We start from the raw sequence: 17,453 nt of genomic DNA, 5'->3' as shown, positions 1-17,453 counted from the left end.
ACCTCCTGCAGGTATACAGGATGTGGGGACAGTTACCTCCTGCAGGTACAGGATGTGGGGGACAGTTACCTCCTGCAGGTACATGTGGGGGACAGTTACCTCCTGCAGGTACAGGATGAGGGGGACAGTTACCTCCTGCAGGTACAGGATGTGGGGGACAGTTACCTCCTGCAGGTACAGGATGTGGGACAGTTACCTCCTGCAGGTACAGGATGTGGGGACAGTTACCTCCTGCAGGTACAGGATGTGTGGGGCAGTTACCTCCTGCAGGTACAGGATGTGGGGGACAGTTACCTCCTGCAGGTATACAGGATGTGGGGGACAGTTACCTCCTGCAGGTACAGGATGTGTGGGGGACAGTTACCTCCTGCAGGTACAGGATGTGAGGGGACAGTTACCTCCTGCAGGTACAGGATGTGTGGGGGACAGTTACCTCCTGCAGGTACAGGATGTGTGGGGGACAGTTACCTCCTGCAGGTACAGGATGTGTGGGGGACAGTTACCTCCTGCAGGTACAGGATGTGTGGGGGACAGTTACCTCCTGCAGGTACAGGATGTGTGGGGGACTGTTACCTCCTGCAGGTACAGGATGTGTGGGGGACAGTTACCTCCTGCAGGTACAGGATGTGGGGACAGTTACCTCCTGCAGGTACAGGATGTGGGGGACAGTTACCTCCTGCAGGTACAGGATGTGGGGGACAGTTACCTCCTGCAGGTACAGGATGTGTGGGACAGTTACCTCCTGCAGGTACAGGATGTGTGGGACAGTTACCTCCTGCAGGTACAGGATGTGTGGGACAGTTACCTCCTGCAGGTACAGGATGTGTGGGGACAGTTACCTCCTGCAGGTACAGGATGTGGGGGACAGTTACCTCCTGCAGGTACAGGATGTGGGGGGACAGTTACCTCCTGCAGGTACAGGATGTGGGGGGACAGTTACCTCCTGCAGGTACAGGATGTGTGGGGGACAGTTACCTCCTGCAGGTACAGGATGTGTGGGGGACAGTTACCTCCTGCAGGTACAGGATGTGTGGGGGACAGTTACCTCCTGCAGGTACAGGATGTGTGGGGGACAGTTACCTCCTGCAGGTACAGGATGTGGGGGACAGTTACCTCCTGCAGGACAGGATGTGTGGGGGACAGTTACCTCCTGCAGGTACAGGATGTGTGGGGGACAGTTACTTCCTGCAGGTACAGGATGTGGGGGACAGTTACCTCCTGCAGGTACAGGATGTGTGGGACAGTTACCTCCTGCAGGTACAGGATGTGTGGCACAGTTACCTCCTGCAGGTACAGGATGTGTGGGACAGTTACCTCCTGCAGGTACAGGATGTGTGGGACAGTTACCTCCTGCAGGTACAGGATGTGGGACAGTTACCTCCTGCAGGTACAGGATGTGTGGGGGACAGTTACCTCCTGCAGGTACAGGATGTGGGGGACAGTTACCTCATGCAGGTACAGGATGTGTGGGGGACAGTTACCTCCTACAGGTACAGTATGTGGGGGACAGTTACCTCCTGCAGGTACAGGATGTGGGACAGTTACCTCCTGCAGGTACAGGATGTGTGGGGGACAGTTACCTCCTGCAGGTACAGGATGTGTGGGGGACAGTTACCTCCTGCAGGTACAATATGTGGGGGACAGTTACCTCCTGCAGGTACAGGATGTGGGGGACAGTTACCTCCTGCAGGTACAGGATGTGTGGGACAGTTACCTCCTGCAGGTACAGGATGTGGGACAGTTACCTCCTGCAGGTACAGGATGTGTGGGGGACAGTTACCTCCTGCAGGTACAGGATGTGGGGGACAGTTACCTCCTGCAGGTACAGGATGTGTGGGGGACAGTTACCTCCTGCAGGTACAGTATGTGGGGGACAGTTACCTCCTGCAGGTACAGGATGTGGGACAGTTACCTCCTGCAGGTACAGGATGTGTGGGGGACAGTTACCTCCTGCAGGTACAGGATGTGTGGGGGACAGTTACCTCCTGCAGGTACAGTATGTGGGGGACAGTTACCTCCTGCAGGTACAGGATGTGGGGGACAGTTACCTCCTGCAGGTACAGGATGTGGGGGACAGTTACCTCCTGCAGGTACAGGATGTGGGGGACAGTTACCTCCTGCAGGTACAGGATGTGGGGACAGTTACCTCCTGCAGGTACAGGATGTGGGGGACAGTTACCTCCTGCAGGTACAGGATGTGGGGGACAGTTACCTCCTGCAGGTAAAGGATGTGGGACAGTTACCTCCTGCAGGTACAGGATGTGGGACAGTTACCTCCTGCAGGTACAGGATGTGGGGACAGTTACCTCCTGCAGGTACAGGATGTGGGGGACAGTTACCTCCTGCAGGTACAGGATGTGGGGGACAGTTACCTCCTGCAGGTACAGGATGTGTGTACACCGTGTGTGTATGTGTATGACTGTGTGTGTGTATGACTGTGTGTGTGTGTATGTGTATGACTGTGTGTGCCTATCACTATGTGTGTATCACTGTGTATGTGTATCACTGTGTGTGTGTGTGTGTCACTGTCTATGTGTATCACTGTGTGTGTGTGTGTGTGTGTGTGTGTGTGTGTGTGTGTGTGTATGTGTATGACTGTGTGGGTGTGTGTGCCTATCACTGTGTGTGTATCACGTTGTGTGTCACTGTGTATGTGTGTATCACTGTGTGTGTGTGTATGTGTATCACTGTGTGTGTATGTGTATGACTGTGTGTGTGTGTGTGTGTGTATGTGTATGCCTATCACTGTGTGTGTATGTGTATGCCTATCACTGTGTGTGTGTGTGTGTGTGTGTGTATCACGTTGTGTGTATCACTGTGTGTGTGTGTGTGTATCACTGTGTGTGTATGTGTATCACTGTGTGTGTGTGTGTGTATGTGTATCACTGTGTGTGTGTCACTGTCTATGTGTATCACTGTGTGTGTGTGTGTGTGTGTGTGTGTGTGTATGTGTATGACTGTGTGGGTGTGTGTGTGTGTGCCTATCACTGTGTGTGTATCACGTTGTGTGTGTCACTGTGTATGTGTGTATCACTGTGTGTGTGTGTATGTGTATCACTGTGTGTGTATGTGTATGACTGTGTGTGTGTGTATGTGTATGCCTATCACTGTGTGTGTGTGTGTGTGTATGACGTTGTGTGTATCACTGTGTGTGTGTATCACTGTGTGTGTATGTGTATCACTGTGTGTGTGTGACTGTGTGTGCCTATCAGTGTGTGTGTGTGTGTGTGTGTGTGTGTGTGTGTGTGTGTGTGTGTGTGTGTGTGTGTGTGTGTGTGTGTGTGTGTGTGTGTGTGTGTGTGTGTGTGTGTGTGTGTGTGTGTGTGTGTGTGTGTGTGTGTGTCTCTCTCATGGTGTGAGCCGTGCGCGCGTCCTAGTCACGTGACTTCGCGCGCCTAGTTGCCATGACGCCACCGGCTCCCAGAATTCCCCGCGCTTTGCAGAGCTTCTCACATTACTTCCGGGTCAGATGGCTGTGACACTGGCGCGAGCGGCGGCCGGTAAGTATGTGACGTCACGCTTTGCCCCCCCCTCCCCCCTTATGTGCCCCCTATATCTGTGCCCGGTAATTATGCGCCCCCCTATATCTGTGCCCGGTAATTATGCGCCCCCCTATATCTGTGCCCGGTAATTATGCGCCCCCCTATATCTGTGCCCGGTAATTATGCGCCCCCTATATCTGTGCCCGGTAATTATGCGCCCCCCTATATCTGTGCCCGGTAATTATGCGCCCCCTATATCTGTGCCCGGTAATTATGCGCCCCCCTATATCTGTGCCCGGTAATTATGCGCCCCCTATATCTGTGCCCGGTAATTATGCGCCCCCTATATCTGTGCCCGGTAATTATGCGCCCCCTATATCTGTGCCCGGTAATTATGCGCCCCCCTATATCTGTGCCCGGTAATTATGCGCCCCCCTATATCTGTGCCCGGTAATTATGCGCCCCCTATATCTGTGCCCGGTAATTATGCGCCCCCCTATATCTGTGCCCGGTAATTATGCGCCCCCCTATATCTGTGCCCGGTAATTATGCGCCCCCCTATATCTGTGCCCGGTAATTATGCGCCCCCTATATCTGTGCCCGGTAATTATGCGCCCCCTATATCTGTGCCCGGTAATTATGCGCCCCCCTATATCTGTGCCCGGTAATTATGTGCCCCCCTATATCTGTGCCCGGTAATTATGCGCCCCCCTATATCTGTGCCCGGTAATTATGCGCCCCCCTATATTTGTGCCCGGTAATTATGTGCCCCCTATATCTGTGCCCGGTAATTATGCGCCCCCCTATATCTGTGCCCGGTAATTATGCGCCCCCCTATATTTGTGCCCGGTAATTATGTGCCCCCTATATCTGTGCCCGGTAATTATGCGCCCCTCTATATTTGTGCCCGGTAATTATGTGCCCCCTATATCTGTGCCCGGTAATTATGCGCCCCCCTATATCTGTGCCCGGTAATTATGTGCCCCCTATATCTGTGCCCGGTAATTATGCGCCCCCCTATATCTGTGCCCGGTAATTATGCGCCCCCTATATCTGTGCCCGGTAATTATGTGCCCCCTATATCTGTGCCCGGTAATTATGCGCCCCCCTATATCTGTGCCCGGTAATTATGTGCCCCCTATATCTGTGCCCGGTAATTATGCGCCCCCCTATATCTGTGCCCGGTAATTATGCGCCCCCTATATTTGTGCCCGGTAATTATGCGCCCCCTATATCTGTGCCCGGTAATTATGCGCCCCCCTATATCTGTGCCCGGTAATTATGCGCCCCCTATATCTGTGCCCGGTAATTATGCGCCCCCCTATATCTGTGCCCGGTAATTATGCGCCCTCCTATATCTGTGCCCGGTAATTATGCGCCCCCTATATCTGTGCCCGGTAATTATGTGCCCCCTATATCTGTGCCCGGTAATTATGCGCCCCCCTATATCTGTGCCCGGTAATTATGCGCCCCCTATATTTGTGCCCGGTAATTATGCGCCCCCTATATCTGTGCCCGGTAATTATGCGCCCCCCTATATCTGTGCCCGGTAATTATGCGCCCCCTATATCTGTGCCCGGTAATTATGCGCCCCCTATATCTGTGCCCGGTAATTATGCGCCCCCCTATATCTGTGCCCGGTAATTATGCGCCCCCCTATATCTGTGCCCGGTAATTATGCGCCCCCTATATCTGTGCCCGGTAATTATGCGCCCCCTATATCTGTGCCCGGTAATTATGCGCCCCCCTATATCTGTGCCCGGTAATTATGCGCCCCCTATATCTGTGCCCGGTAATTATGCGCCCCCTATATCTGTGCCCGGTAATTATGCGCCCCTATATCTTGTGCCCGGTAATTATGCGCCCCCCTATATCTGTGCCCGGTAATTATGCGCCCCCCTATATCTGTGCCCGGTAATTATGCGCCCCCTATATCTGTGCCCGGTAATTATGCGCCCCCCTATATCTGTGCCCGGTAATTATGCGCCCCCTATATCTGTGCCCGGTAATTATGTGCCCCCTATATCTGTGCCCGGTAATTATGCGCCCCCCTATATCTGTGCCCGGTAATTATGTGCCCCCTATATCTGTGCCCGGTAATTATGCGCCCCCCTATATCTGTGCCCGGTAATTATGCGCCCCCCTATATCTGTGCCCGGTAATTATGCGCCCCCTATATCTGTGCCCGGTAATTATGCGCCCCCCTATATCTGTGCCCGGTAATTATGCGCCCCCCTATATCTGTGCCCGGTAATTATGCGCCCCCCTATATCTGTGCCCGGTAATTATGCGCCCCCCTATATCTTGTGCCCGGTAATTATGCGCCCCCCTATATCTGTGCCCGGTAATTATGCGCCCCCCTATATCTGTGCCCGGTAATTATGCGCCCCCCTATATCTGTGCCCGGTAATTATGCGCCCCCCTATATCTGTGCCCGGTAATTATGCGCCCCCCCTATATCTGTGCCCGGTAATTATGCGCCCCCCTATATCTGTGCCCGGTAATTATGCGCCCCCCTATATCTGTGCCCGGTAATTATGCGCCCCCCCCTATATCTGTGCCCGGTAATTATGCGCCCCCCTATATCTGTGCCCGGTAATTATGCGCCCCCTATATCTGTGCCCGGTAATTATGCGCCCCCCTATATCTGTGCCCGGTAATTATGCGCCCCCCTATATCTGTGCCCGGTAATTATGCGCCCCCTATATCTGTGCCCGGTAATTATGCGCCCCCCTATATCTGTGCCCGGTAATTATGCGCCCCCCTATATCTGTGCCCGGTAATTATGCGCCCCCCTATATCTGTGCCCGGTAATTATGCGCCCCCCTATATCTGTGCCCGGTAATTATGCGCCCCCCTATATCTGTGCCCGGTAATTATGCGCCCCCCTATATCTGTGCCCGGTAATTATGCGCCCCCCTATATCTGTGCCCGGTAATTATGCGCCCCCCTATATCTGTGCCCGGTAATTATGCGCCCCCTATATCTGTGCCCGGTAATTATGCGCCCCCCTATATCTGTGCCCGGTAATTATGCGCCCCCCCTATATCTGTGCCCGGTAATTATGCGCCCCCCTATATCTGTGCCCGGTAATTATGCGCCCCCCTATATCTGTGCCCGGTAATTATGCGCCCCCTATATCTGTGCCCGGTAATTATGCGCCCCCCTATATCTGTGCCCGGTAATTATGCGCCCCCCTATATCTGTGCCCGGTAATTATGCGCCCCCTATATCTGTGCCCGGTAATTATGCGCCCCCTATATCTGTGCCGGTATATGCGCCCCCTATATCTTGCCCGGTAATTATGCGCCCCCTATATCTGTGCCCGGTAATTATGCGCCCCCTATATTTGTGCCCGGTAATTATGCGCCCCCCTATATCTGTGCCCGGTAATTATGCGCCCCCCTATATTTGTGCCCGGTAATTATGCGCCCCCCTATATCTGTGCCCGGTAATTATGCGCCCCCCTATATCTGTGCCCGGTAATTATGCGCCCCCCTATATCTGTGCCCGGTAATTATGCGCCCCCCTATATCTGTGCCCGGTAATTATGCGCCCCCCTATATCTGTGCCCGGTAATTATGCGCCCCCTATATCTGTGCCCGGTAATTATGCGCCTCCTATATCTGTGCCCGGTAATTATGCGCCCCCCTATATCTGTGCCCGGTAATTATGCGCCCCCCTATATCTGTGCCCGGTAATTATGCGCCCCCTGTATCTGTGTGCCCCTTATGTGTACCCGGTAATTATGTACCCCCTATATCTATGCGCCCCCCTATATCTGTACGCCCCCCTTATATCCCGGGCGTTTGCCCCCCCCCCCCCTCTCAGGCTGACTCTCTGGCGTGCGTGTCCCCCCCCCTCAGTGCTCCCTCTCCCCCCCTCTCAGGCTGGCTCTCGGGCGTGCATCCCCCCCTCTCGGCTGGCTCCCGGGCGTGCATGTCCCCCCCTCAGTGCTCCGTCTCCCCCCCCTCTCAGGCTGGCTCCCGGGTGTGCGTCCCCCCCCCCCCTCTCAGGCTGACTCTCTGGCGTGCGTGTCCCCCCCCCGCCCCTCAGTGCTCCCTCTCCCCCCCTCTCAGGCTGGCTCCCGGGCGTGCCTCCCCCCCTCTCGGGCTGGCTCCCGGGCGTGCATGTCCCCCCCTCAGTGCTCCGTCTCCCCCCCTCTCAGGCTGGCTCCCGGGCGTGCGTCCCCCCCCCCCCCTCTCAGGCTGACTCTCTGGCGTGCGTGTCCCCCCCCCCCCCCCTCAGTGCTCCCTCTCCCCCCCTCTCAGGCTGGCTTCCGGGCGTGCCTCCCCCCCTCTCGGGCTGGCTCCCGGGCGTGCATGTCCCCCCCTCAGTGCTCCGTCTCCCCCCCTCTCAGGCTGGCTCCCGGGCGTGCATGTCCCCCCCTCAGTGCTCCCTCTCCCCCTGTGCGTGTCCCCCCCTCAGTGCTCCGTCTCCCCCCCCTCTCAGGCTGGCTCCCGGGCGTGCGTCCCCCCCTCTCGGGCCGGCTCCCGGCCGTGCGTCCCCCCCTCTCGGGCTGGCTCCCGGCCGTGCAGTGGGTCCGCCATGGCTCTAAAGCGGTGACCCGGCACAGGAAGGGCTTCGCACTTCGAGAAGCAGAAGCTGATGGCGTTAACACAATACATCGCCCCCGAAACCCACGGTCCCCGCGAGAAGTGTCGCCCCCGGGACAAGACCCAGCCAGGAGGAGGTAACGGCCAGGCTGTGTGTCCCATATATGCATTATAAACAAATACTGCAGATACTCGGCCCTTACCTACAGCGGCACATAGTGAGACGGGAAGGATACTCGCGTTCTCCGTATACGAGGGATATAGTGAGGGCTCCCCGTGTGTCGGACAGTGCCCGGAGAAGGGTGTGTGTGACCCGCATACGTTGTGCGTGTGTGTCCCGTGTTTTAGGGCTCCCCGTGCGTCGGACAGTGCCCGGAGAGGGTGTGTAACCGCACACGTGTGCGTGTCCCCCCCCCCGTGTTTTAGGGCGGGCCCCCCTGGAGCGGCTCCTGTGCTCCCAGCTGGACGCGGTGCTCCGGGATTGTAAAATGGTGGCCGTGTTTCTCAGCGCAACGCCGCGCGGGCTGACGACTTGCTGAGGCTGCGGACATTCGGCTCCTCAAACACGAGATCCACATCAAGCACACTTTCCCAACCAGGTTAATGAGGGGGGAGGAAGGACCCCGGTCCCCATCTCCCCTCCCTCCCCACTCCCCTCCCTCCCATCTCCCCTTCCCTCCCCATCTCCCCTCCTCCCATCTCCCCTCCCTCCCCATCTCCCCTCTCCCCTCCCCATCTCCCTCTCCCGCCCCATCTCCCCATCTCCCCTCCCTCCACATCTCCCTCCCTCCCCATCTCCCCTCCCTCCCCATCTCCCCTCACTCCCCTATCTCCCCTCCCTCCCCATCTCCCACACTCCCCATCCCCCTCCCTCCCCATCTCCCCCCTCCCATCTCCCCTCCCTCCCCATCTCCCCTCCCTCCCCATCTCCCCTCCCTCCCCATCTCCCTCCCTCCCCATCTCCCCACCACCCCATCTCCCCTCCCCTCCCCCACTCCCCCTCCCTCCCCCATCTCCCCATCTCCCTTCCCTCCCCATCTCCCCTCCCTCCCCATCTCCCCTCCCTCCCCCATCTCCCCATCTCCCACCCCTCCCCTCCCCACTCTCCCTTCCCTCCCCATCTCCCATCTCCCTCCCTCCATCCCCCATCTCCCCTCCTCCCATCTCCCCTGCCCTCCCATCTCCCCTCCCTCCCCATCTCCTCCTCCCTCCCTCTCCCCTCCCCCTCCCTCCCCATCTCCCCTCCTCCCCATCTCCCCTCCCTCCCCATCTCCCTCCCTCCCCATCTCCCATCTCTCCTCCCTCCCCATCTCGCCCTCCCTCCCCATCTCCCCTCCCTCCCCATCGTCCCCAGCTCCTCTCCCCATCTCCCCATCCTCCCCTCCCTCCCATCTCACCCTCCCTCCCCAATCTCCCCTCCTCCCCATCTCACCCACTTCCCCATCTCCCCATCTCCCCGCTTCCCCATCTTCCCCTCCTCCCCATCTCCCCGCTCCCCATCTCCCCTCCCTCCCCATCTCCCTCCCTCCCCATCCCCCCCCTCCCCATCTCCCTCCCCCTCCATCTCCCATCTCCCGCTCCCCATCTCCCCTCCCTCCCCATCTCTCCATCTCCCCGCTCTCCCCATCTCCCCTCCCCCTCCCTATCTCCCCTCCCCCTCCCTCCTCCCATCTCCCCTCCCCTCCCATCTCCCCTCCCTCCCCATCCTCCCATCTCCCCTCCCTCCCCACTCCCCATCTCCCCCCATCTCCCCATCCTCCCCTCCCTCCCCATCTCCCCATCTCCCCTCCCTCCCCATCTCCCCGCTCCCCATCTCCCCTCCCTCCCCATCTCCCCTCCCTTCCCATCTCCCCCATCTCCCCGCTCCCCATCTCCCCTCCCCCTCCCTCCTCCCCATCTCCCCCCCCTCCCTCCCTCCCCATCTCCCCCTCACCTCCCCATCTCCCCTCCCTTCCCATCTCCCCATCTCCCCTCCCTCCCCATCTCCCCTCCCTCCCCCATCTCCCCACTCCCCATCTCCCCATCTCCCCTCCCTCCCCATCTCCCCTCCCTCCCTCCATCTCCCATCTCCCCGCTCCCCCATCTCCCCATCTCCCCATCTCCCCGCTCCCCCATCTCCCCGCTCCCCATCTCCCCATCTCCCCATCTCCCCGCTCCCCATCTCCCTCCCCCCTCCCTCCCTCCCCATCTCCCCCCCCCCCCTCCCTCCCCATCTCCCCCCCCTCCCTCCCTCCCCATCTCCCCTCCCCTCCCCCATCTCCCCATCTCCCCTCCCTCCCCATCTCCCCATCTCCCCTCCCTCCCCATCTCCCCATCTCCCCTCCCTCCCCATCTCCCCATCTCCCCTCCCTCCCCATCTCCCCTCCCTCCCCATCTCCCCATCTCCCCTCCCTCCCCATCTCCCCGCTCCCCATCTCCCCTCCCTCCCCATCTCCCCGCTCCCCTATCTCCCCTCCCCCCTCCCCTCCTCCCTCCCCATCTCCCTCCCCTCCCTCCCCATCTCCCTCCCCTCCCTCCCCATCTCCCCCATCTCCCCATCTCCCTCCCTCCCCATCTCCCCATCTCCCCTCCCCATCTCCCCATCTCCCCTCCCTCCCCATCTCCCCGCTCCCTCCCTCCCCATCTCCCCGCTCCCCATCTCCCCTCCCTCCCCATCTCCCCGCTCCCTCCCTCCCCATCTCCCCGCTCCCCATCTCCACGCTCCCTCCCTCCCCATCTCCCCGCTCCCTCCCTCCCCATCTCCCCGCTCCCCATCTCCCCGCTCCCTCCCCATCTCCCCGCTCCCTCCCCATCTCCCCGCTCCCCATCTCCCCGCTCCCTCCCCCATCTCCCCGCTCCCTCCCCATCTCCCCGCTCCCTCCCCATCTCCCCGCTCCCTCCCTCTCCATCTCCCCGCTCCCTCCCTCCCCATCTCCCCGCTCCCTCCCTCCCCATCTCCCCGCTCCCTCCCTCCCCATCTCCCCGCTCCCTCCCTCCCCATCTCCCCGCTCCCTCCCTCCCCCATCTCCCCGCTCCCTCCCTCCCCATCTCCCCGCTCCCTCCCTCCCCATCTCCCCGCTCCCTCCCTCCCATCTCCCCGCTCCCTCCCTCCCCATCTCCCCGCTCCCTCCCTCCCCATCTCCCCGCTCCCTCCCTCCCCATCTCCCCGCTCCCTCCCTCCCCATCTCCCCGCTCCCTCCCTCCCCATCTCCCCGCTCCCTCCCCATCTCCCCGCTCCCTCCCCCCTCTCTCCCCATCTCCCCTCCCTCCCCATCTCCCCGCTCCCTCCCCCCTCTCTCCCGCTCCGTCCCCCCTCTCTCCCCATCTCCCCTCCCTCCCCCATCTCCCCCGCTCCCTCCCCCATCTCCCCGCTCCCCTCCCCCTCTCTCCCCATCTCCCCTCCCTCCCCATCTCCCCGCTCCCTCCCCATCTCCCCGCCCCTCCCCAACTCCCCGATCCCTCCCTCCCCATCTCCCCGCCCTCCCCCAACTCCCCGATCCCCATCTCCCCGCCCTCCCCAACTCCCCGATCCCTCCCTCCTCCCTCCCTCCTCATCTCCCCCTCCCTCCTCCCTCCCCATCTCCCCCTCCCCTCCTCCCTCCCCATCTCCCCTCCCTCCATCTCCCCTCCCTCCTCTCTCCCCATCTCCCCGCTCTCCCCATCTCCCCGCTCCCTCCCCATCTCCCCGCTCCCTCCCCCATCTCCCCGCTCCCCCTCCCCCCTCTCTCCCCCATCTCCCCCTCCCTCCCCATCTCCCCGCTCCCTCCCCCATCTCCCCCGCCCTCCCCAACTCCCCGATCCCTCCCTCCTCCCTCCCCATCTCCCCGCCCTCCCCAACTCCCCGATCCCTCCCTCCCTCCCTCCCCATCTCCCCGCCCTCCCCAACTCCCGATCCCTCCCTCCTCCCTCCTCATCTCCCCTCCCTCCTCCCTCCTCCCTCCCCATCTCCCCTCCCTCCTCCCTCCTCCCTCCCCATCTCCCCTCCCTCCTCCCTCCTCCTCCCATCTCCCCTCCCTCCTCTCTCCCCATCTCCCCCCCGCTCCCCTCCCCCCATCTCCCCGCTCCCTCCCCATCTCCCCGCTCCCTCCCCATCTCCCCCGCTCCCTCCCCATCTCCCCGCTCCCTCCCCATCTCCCCGCTCCCTCCCATCTCCCCGCTCCTCCCCATCTCCCCGCTCCCTCCCTCCACCCCCTGGCACTCTGGTTACCTGCCCCCAGGTAGTGAGGCAGTGTGTGACACGCTCCCCGCTCCCTCCCTCCCCCCCCCGCTCCCTCCCCTCCCCCCCCGACACTCTGGTTACCTGCCCCCAGGTGGTGAGGCAGTGTGTGACACGCTCCCCGCTCCCTGACACTCTGGTTACCTGCCCCCAGGTGGTGAGGCAGTGTGTGACACGCTCCCCGCTCCCTGACACTCCGGTTACCTGCCCCCAGGTGGTGAGGCAGTGTGTGACCCGCTCCCTGACACTCTGGTTACCTGTCCCCAGGTGGTGAGGCAGTGTATGACACGCTCCCCGCTCCCTGACACTCTGGTTACCTGCCCCCAGGTGGTGAGGCAGTGTGTGACACGCTCCCCGCACCCTGACACTCTGGTTACCACTGCCCCCAGGTGGTGAGGCAGTGTGTGACACGCTCCCCGCTCCCTGACACTCTGGTTACCTGCCCCCAGGTGGTGAGGCAGTGTGTGACACGCTCCCCGCACCGCTCCCTGACACTCTGGTTACCTGCCCCCAGGTGGTGAGGCAGTGTGTGACACGCTCCCCGCTCCCTGACACTCTGGTTACCTGCCCCCAGGTGGTGAGGCAGTGTATGACACGCTCCCCGCTCCCTGACACTCTGGTTACCTGCCCCCAGGTGGTGAGGCAGTGTGTGACACGCTCCCCGCTCCCTGACACTCTGGTTACCTGCCCCCAGGTGGTGAGGCAGTGTATGACACGCTCCCCGCTCCCTGACACTCTGGTTACCTGCCCCCAGGTGGTGAGGCAGTGTGTGACACCGCTCCCCGCTCCCTGACACTCTGGTTACCTGCCCCCAGGTGGTGAGGCAGTGTGTGACACGCTCCCCGCTCCCTGACACTCTGGTTACCTGCCCCCAGGTGGTGAGGCAGTGTGTGACACGCTCCCCGCTCCCTGACACTCTGGTTACCTGCCCCCAGGTGGTGAGGCAGTGTGTGACACGCTCCCCGCTCCCTGACACTCCGGTTACCTGCCCCCAGGTGGTGAGGCAGTGTGTGACACGCTCCCCGCTCCCTGACACTCCGGTTACCTGCCCCCAGGTGGTGAGGCAGTGTGTGACACGCTCCCCGCTCCCTGACACTCTGGTTACCTGCCCCCAGGTGGTGAGGCAGTGTGTGACACGCTCCCCGCTCCCTGACACTCCGGTTACCTGCCCCCAGGTGGTGAGGCAGTGTGTGACACGCTCCCCGCTCCCTGACACTCCGGTTACCTGCCCCCAGGTGGTGAGGCAGTGTGTGACACGCTCCCCGCACCGCTCCCTGACACTCCGGTTACCTGCCCCCAGGTGGTGAGGCAGTGTGTGACACGCTCCCCGCTCCCTGACACTCTGGTTACCTGCCCCCAGGTGGTGAGGCAGTGTGTGACACGCTCCCCGCTCCCTGACACTCTGGTTACCTGCCCCCAGGTGGTGAGGCAGTGTGTGACACGCTCCCCGCTCCCTGACACTCCGGTTACCTGCCCCCAGGTGGTGAGGCAGTGTATGACACGCTCCCCGCTCCCTGACACTCTGGTTACCTGCCCCCAGGTGGTGAGGCAGTGTGTGACACGCTCCCCGCTCCCTGACACTCTGGTTACCTGCCCCCAGGTGGTGAGGCAGTGTGTGACCCGCTCCCTGACACTCTGGTTACCTGCCCCCAGGTGGTGAGGCAGTGTGTGACACGCTCCCTGCTCCCTGACACTCTGGTTACCTGCCCCCAGGTGGTGAGGCAGTGTGTGACACGCTCCCCGCTCTCTGACACTCTGGTTACCTGCCCCCAGGTGGTGAGGCAGTGTGTGACACGCTCCCCGCTCCCTGACACTCTGGTTACCTGCCCCCAGGTGGTGAGGCAGTGTGTGACACGCTCCCCGCTCCCTGACACTCTGGTTACCTGCCCCCAGGTGGTGAGGCAGTGTGTGAAACGCTCCCCGCTCCCTGACACTCTGGTTACCTGCCCCCAGGTGGTGAGGCAGTGTGTAACACGCTCCCCGCTCCCTGACACTCTGGTTACCTGCCCCCAGGTGGTGAGGCAGTGTGTGACACGCTCCCCGCTCCCTGACACTCTGGTTACCTGCCCCCAGGTGGTGAGGCAGTGTGTGACACGCTCCCCGCTCCCTGACACTCTGGTTACCTGCCCCCAGGTGGTGAGGCAGTGTGTGACACGCTCCCCGCTCCCTGACACTCTGGTTACCTGCCCCCAGGTGGTGAGGCAGTGTGTGACACGCTCCCCGCTCCCTGACACTCTGGTTACCTGCCCCCAGGTGGTGAGGCAGTGTGTGACACGCTCCCCGCTCCCTGACACTCCGGTTACCTGCCCCCAGGTGGTGAGGCAGTGTGTGACACGCTCCCCGCTCCCTGACACTCTGGTTACCTGCCCCCAGGTGGTGAGGCAGTGTGTGACACGCTCCCCGCTCCCTGACACTCTGGTTACCTGCCCCCAGGTGGTGAGGCAGTGTGTGACACGCTCCCCGCTCCCTGACACTCTGGTTACCTGCCCCCAGGTGGTGAGGCAGTGTGTGACACGCTCCCCGCTCCTTGACACTCTGGTTACCTGCCCCCAGGTGGTGAGGCAGTGTGTGACACGCTCCCCGCTCCCTGACACTCTGGTTACCTGCCCCCAGGTGGTGAGGCAGTGTGTGACACGCTCCCCGCACCGCTCCCTGACACTCCGGTTACCTGCCCCCAGGTGGTGAGGCAGTGTGTGACACGCTCCCCGCTCCCTGACACTCTGGTTACCTGCCCCCAGGTGGTGAGGCAGTGTGTGACACGCTCCCCGCTCCCTGACACTCCGGTTACCTGCCCTCAGGTGGTGAGGCAGTGTGTGACACGCTCCCCGCACCCTGACACTCTGGTTACCTGCCCCCAGGTGGTGAGGCAGTGTGTGACACGCTCCCCGCTCCCTGACACTCCGGTTACCTGCCCCCAGGTGGTGAGGCAGTGTGTGACACGCTCCCCGCTCCCTGACACTCTGGTTACCTGCCCCCAGGTGGTGAGGCAGTGTGTGACACGCTCCCCGCTCCCTGACACTCTGGTTACCTGCCCCCAGGTGGTGAGGCAGTGTGTGACACGCTCCCCGCACCGCTCCCTGACACTCCGGTTACCTGCCCCCAGGTGGTGAGGCAGTGTGTGACACGCTCCCCGCTCCCTGACACTCTGGTTACCTGCCCCCAGGTGGTGAGGCAGTGTGTGACACGCTCCCCGCTCCCTGACACTCCGGTTACCTGCCCCCAGGTGGTGAGGCAGTGTGTGACACGCTCCCCGCACCCTGACACTCTGGTTACCTGCCCCCAGGTGGTGAGGCAGTGTGTGACACGCTCCCCGCTCCCTGACACTCCGGTTACCTGCCCCCAGGTGGTGAGGCAGTGTGTGACACGCTCCCCGCACCCTGACACTCTGCCTCACCACCTGGGGGCAGGTAACCAGTGTGTGACACGCTCCCCGCTCCCTGACACTCTGGTTACCTGCCCCCAGGTGGTGAGGCAGTGTGTGACACGCTCCCCGCTCCCTGACACTCTGGTTGCCTGCCCCCAGGTGGTGAGGCAGTGTGTGACACGCTCCCCGCACCCTGACACTCTGGTTACCTGCCCCCAGGTGGTGAGGCAGTGTGTGACACGCTCCCCGCTCCCTGACACTCTGGTTACCTGCCCCCAGGTGGTGAGGCAGTGTGTGACACGCTCCCCGCTCCCTGACACTCTGGTTACCTGCCCCCAGGTGGTGAGGCAGTGTGTGACACGCTCCCCGCACCGCTCCCTGCTGCCGCTCTTCATGGGACAGACGCTGCTGGTGGTCAGTCACCCCGTGAAGGTCAGAGAGATGCTGCAGGGCGTGAGGATCCTGCCCCAGATACAGCTGCTAGGTAATTACCCCGATGTGGGAGGACAGTCCTGCTCCAGGTACAGCTGCCAGGTAATTGCCCCGGGGGGGCGTGTGGGTCCTTCCCCAGATACAGCTGCCAGGTAATTACCCCGGGAGGAGGGGGCGTGTGGGTCCTTCCCCAGATACAGCTGCCAGGTAATTACCCCGGGAGGAGGGGGGCGTGAGGATCCTGCCCCAGATACAGCTGCTAGGTAATTACCCCGATGTGGGAGGACAGTCCTGCTCCAGGTACAGCTGCCAGGTAATTGCCCCGGGGGGGCGTGTGGGTCCTTCCCCAGATACAGCTGCCAGGTAATTACCCTGGGAGGAGGGGGGCGTGTGGGTCCTTCCCCAGATACAGCTGCCAGGTAATTACCCCGGGAGGAGGGGGGCGTGTGGGTCCTTCCCCGGATACAGCTGCCAGGTAATTGCCCCGGGAGGAGGGGGGCGTGTGGGTCCTTCCCCGGATACAGCTGCCAGGTAATTACCCCGGGAGGAGGGGGGCGTGTGGGTCCTTCCCCGGATACAGCTGCCAGGTAATTGCCCCGGGAGGAGGGGGCGTGTGGGTCCTTCCCCAGATACAGCTGCCAGGTAATTACCCTGGGAGGAGGGGGGCGTGTGGGTCCTTCCCCAGATACAGCTGCCAGGTAATTACCCCGGGAGGAGGGGGGCGTGTGGGTCCTTCCCCGGATACAGCTGCCAGGTAATTGCCCCGGGAGGAGGGGGGCGTGTGGGTCCTTCCCCGGATACAGCTGCCAGGTAATTACCCCGGGAGGAGGGGGGCGTGTGGGTCCTTCCCCGGATACAGCTGCCAGGTAATTGCCCCGGGAGGAGGGGGGCGTGTGGGTCGTGCCCCAGATACAGCTGCCAGGTAATTACCCCGGGAGGAGGGGGGCGTGTGGGTCCTGCCCCAGGTACAGCTGCCAGGTAATTACCCCCCGGGGGGTGTGTGGGTCCTGCCCCAGATACAGCTGCCAGGTAATTACCCCCGGGGGGCGTGTGGGTCCTGCCCCAGGTACAGCTGCCAGGTAATTACCCCCCGTGTCCCCCCAGGTGCCAGCGTGGATGGCAGTGTCCTGAGCCGGCAGGGAGTGCAGAGCTACGCCAGACTGCAGAGCAGGGAGGTGCTGCTGGGGCAGCTGCTGGGAGCGCTCACAATGATGACATCACACACCTGCGCGCTGCTGGCACAGCACCCTGCGCGGACCAGCGCTCTGCTGGAGCAGCACATCAGGGAGCAGAGCGCTGAGCAGCACAGCCAGGCGCAGTAACCCGCGGGGGAGCCGGGCGCAGTAACCCGCGGGGGAGCCGGGCGGACCCCTCGTACGCACAGACCCCCTCAAATAAATACCCCACGTGTATATAAAACATTT

General features: G+C 61.8%; 1 protein-coding gene across 1 annotated transcript; it reads left to right on the top strand.

Moving 5' to 3' along the window:
* The first annotated feature begins 3,535 nt into the window (after positions 1–3,535).
* Positions 3,536–17,450, top strand: MRPL10 (mitochondrial ribosomal protein L10). Its single transcript, XM_075581659.1, is given in 8 exon segments — positions 3,536–3,596; positions 7,935–8,062; positions 8,064–8,175; positions 8,465–8,541; positions 8,544–8,588; positions 8,591–8,633; positions 15,932–16,081; positions 17,134–17,450. Coding segments are annotated over 8 exon segments (828 nt in total). The 5' UTR covers positions 3,536–3,541; the 3' UTR covers positions 17,352–17,450.
* The last annotated feature ends 3 nt before the right edge of the window (positions 17,451–17,453 follow it).

The sequence above is a fragment of the Ascaphus truei genome, unplaced genomic scaffold (genome assembly GCF_040206685.1).
Source record: "Ascaphus truei isolate aAscTru1 unplaced genomic scaffold, aAscTru1.hap1 HAP1_SCAFFOLD_1470, whole genome shotgun sequence".
In the NCBI taxonomy this organism is placed as follows: Eukaryota; Metazoa; Chordata; class Amphibia; order Anura; family Ascaphidae; genus Ascaphus; species Ascaphus truei.
The sequence above is the reverse complement of the archived record's forward strand: the minus strand, read 5'-3'. Positions and strand labels throughout refer to the sequence as shown.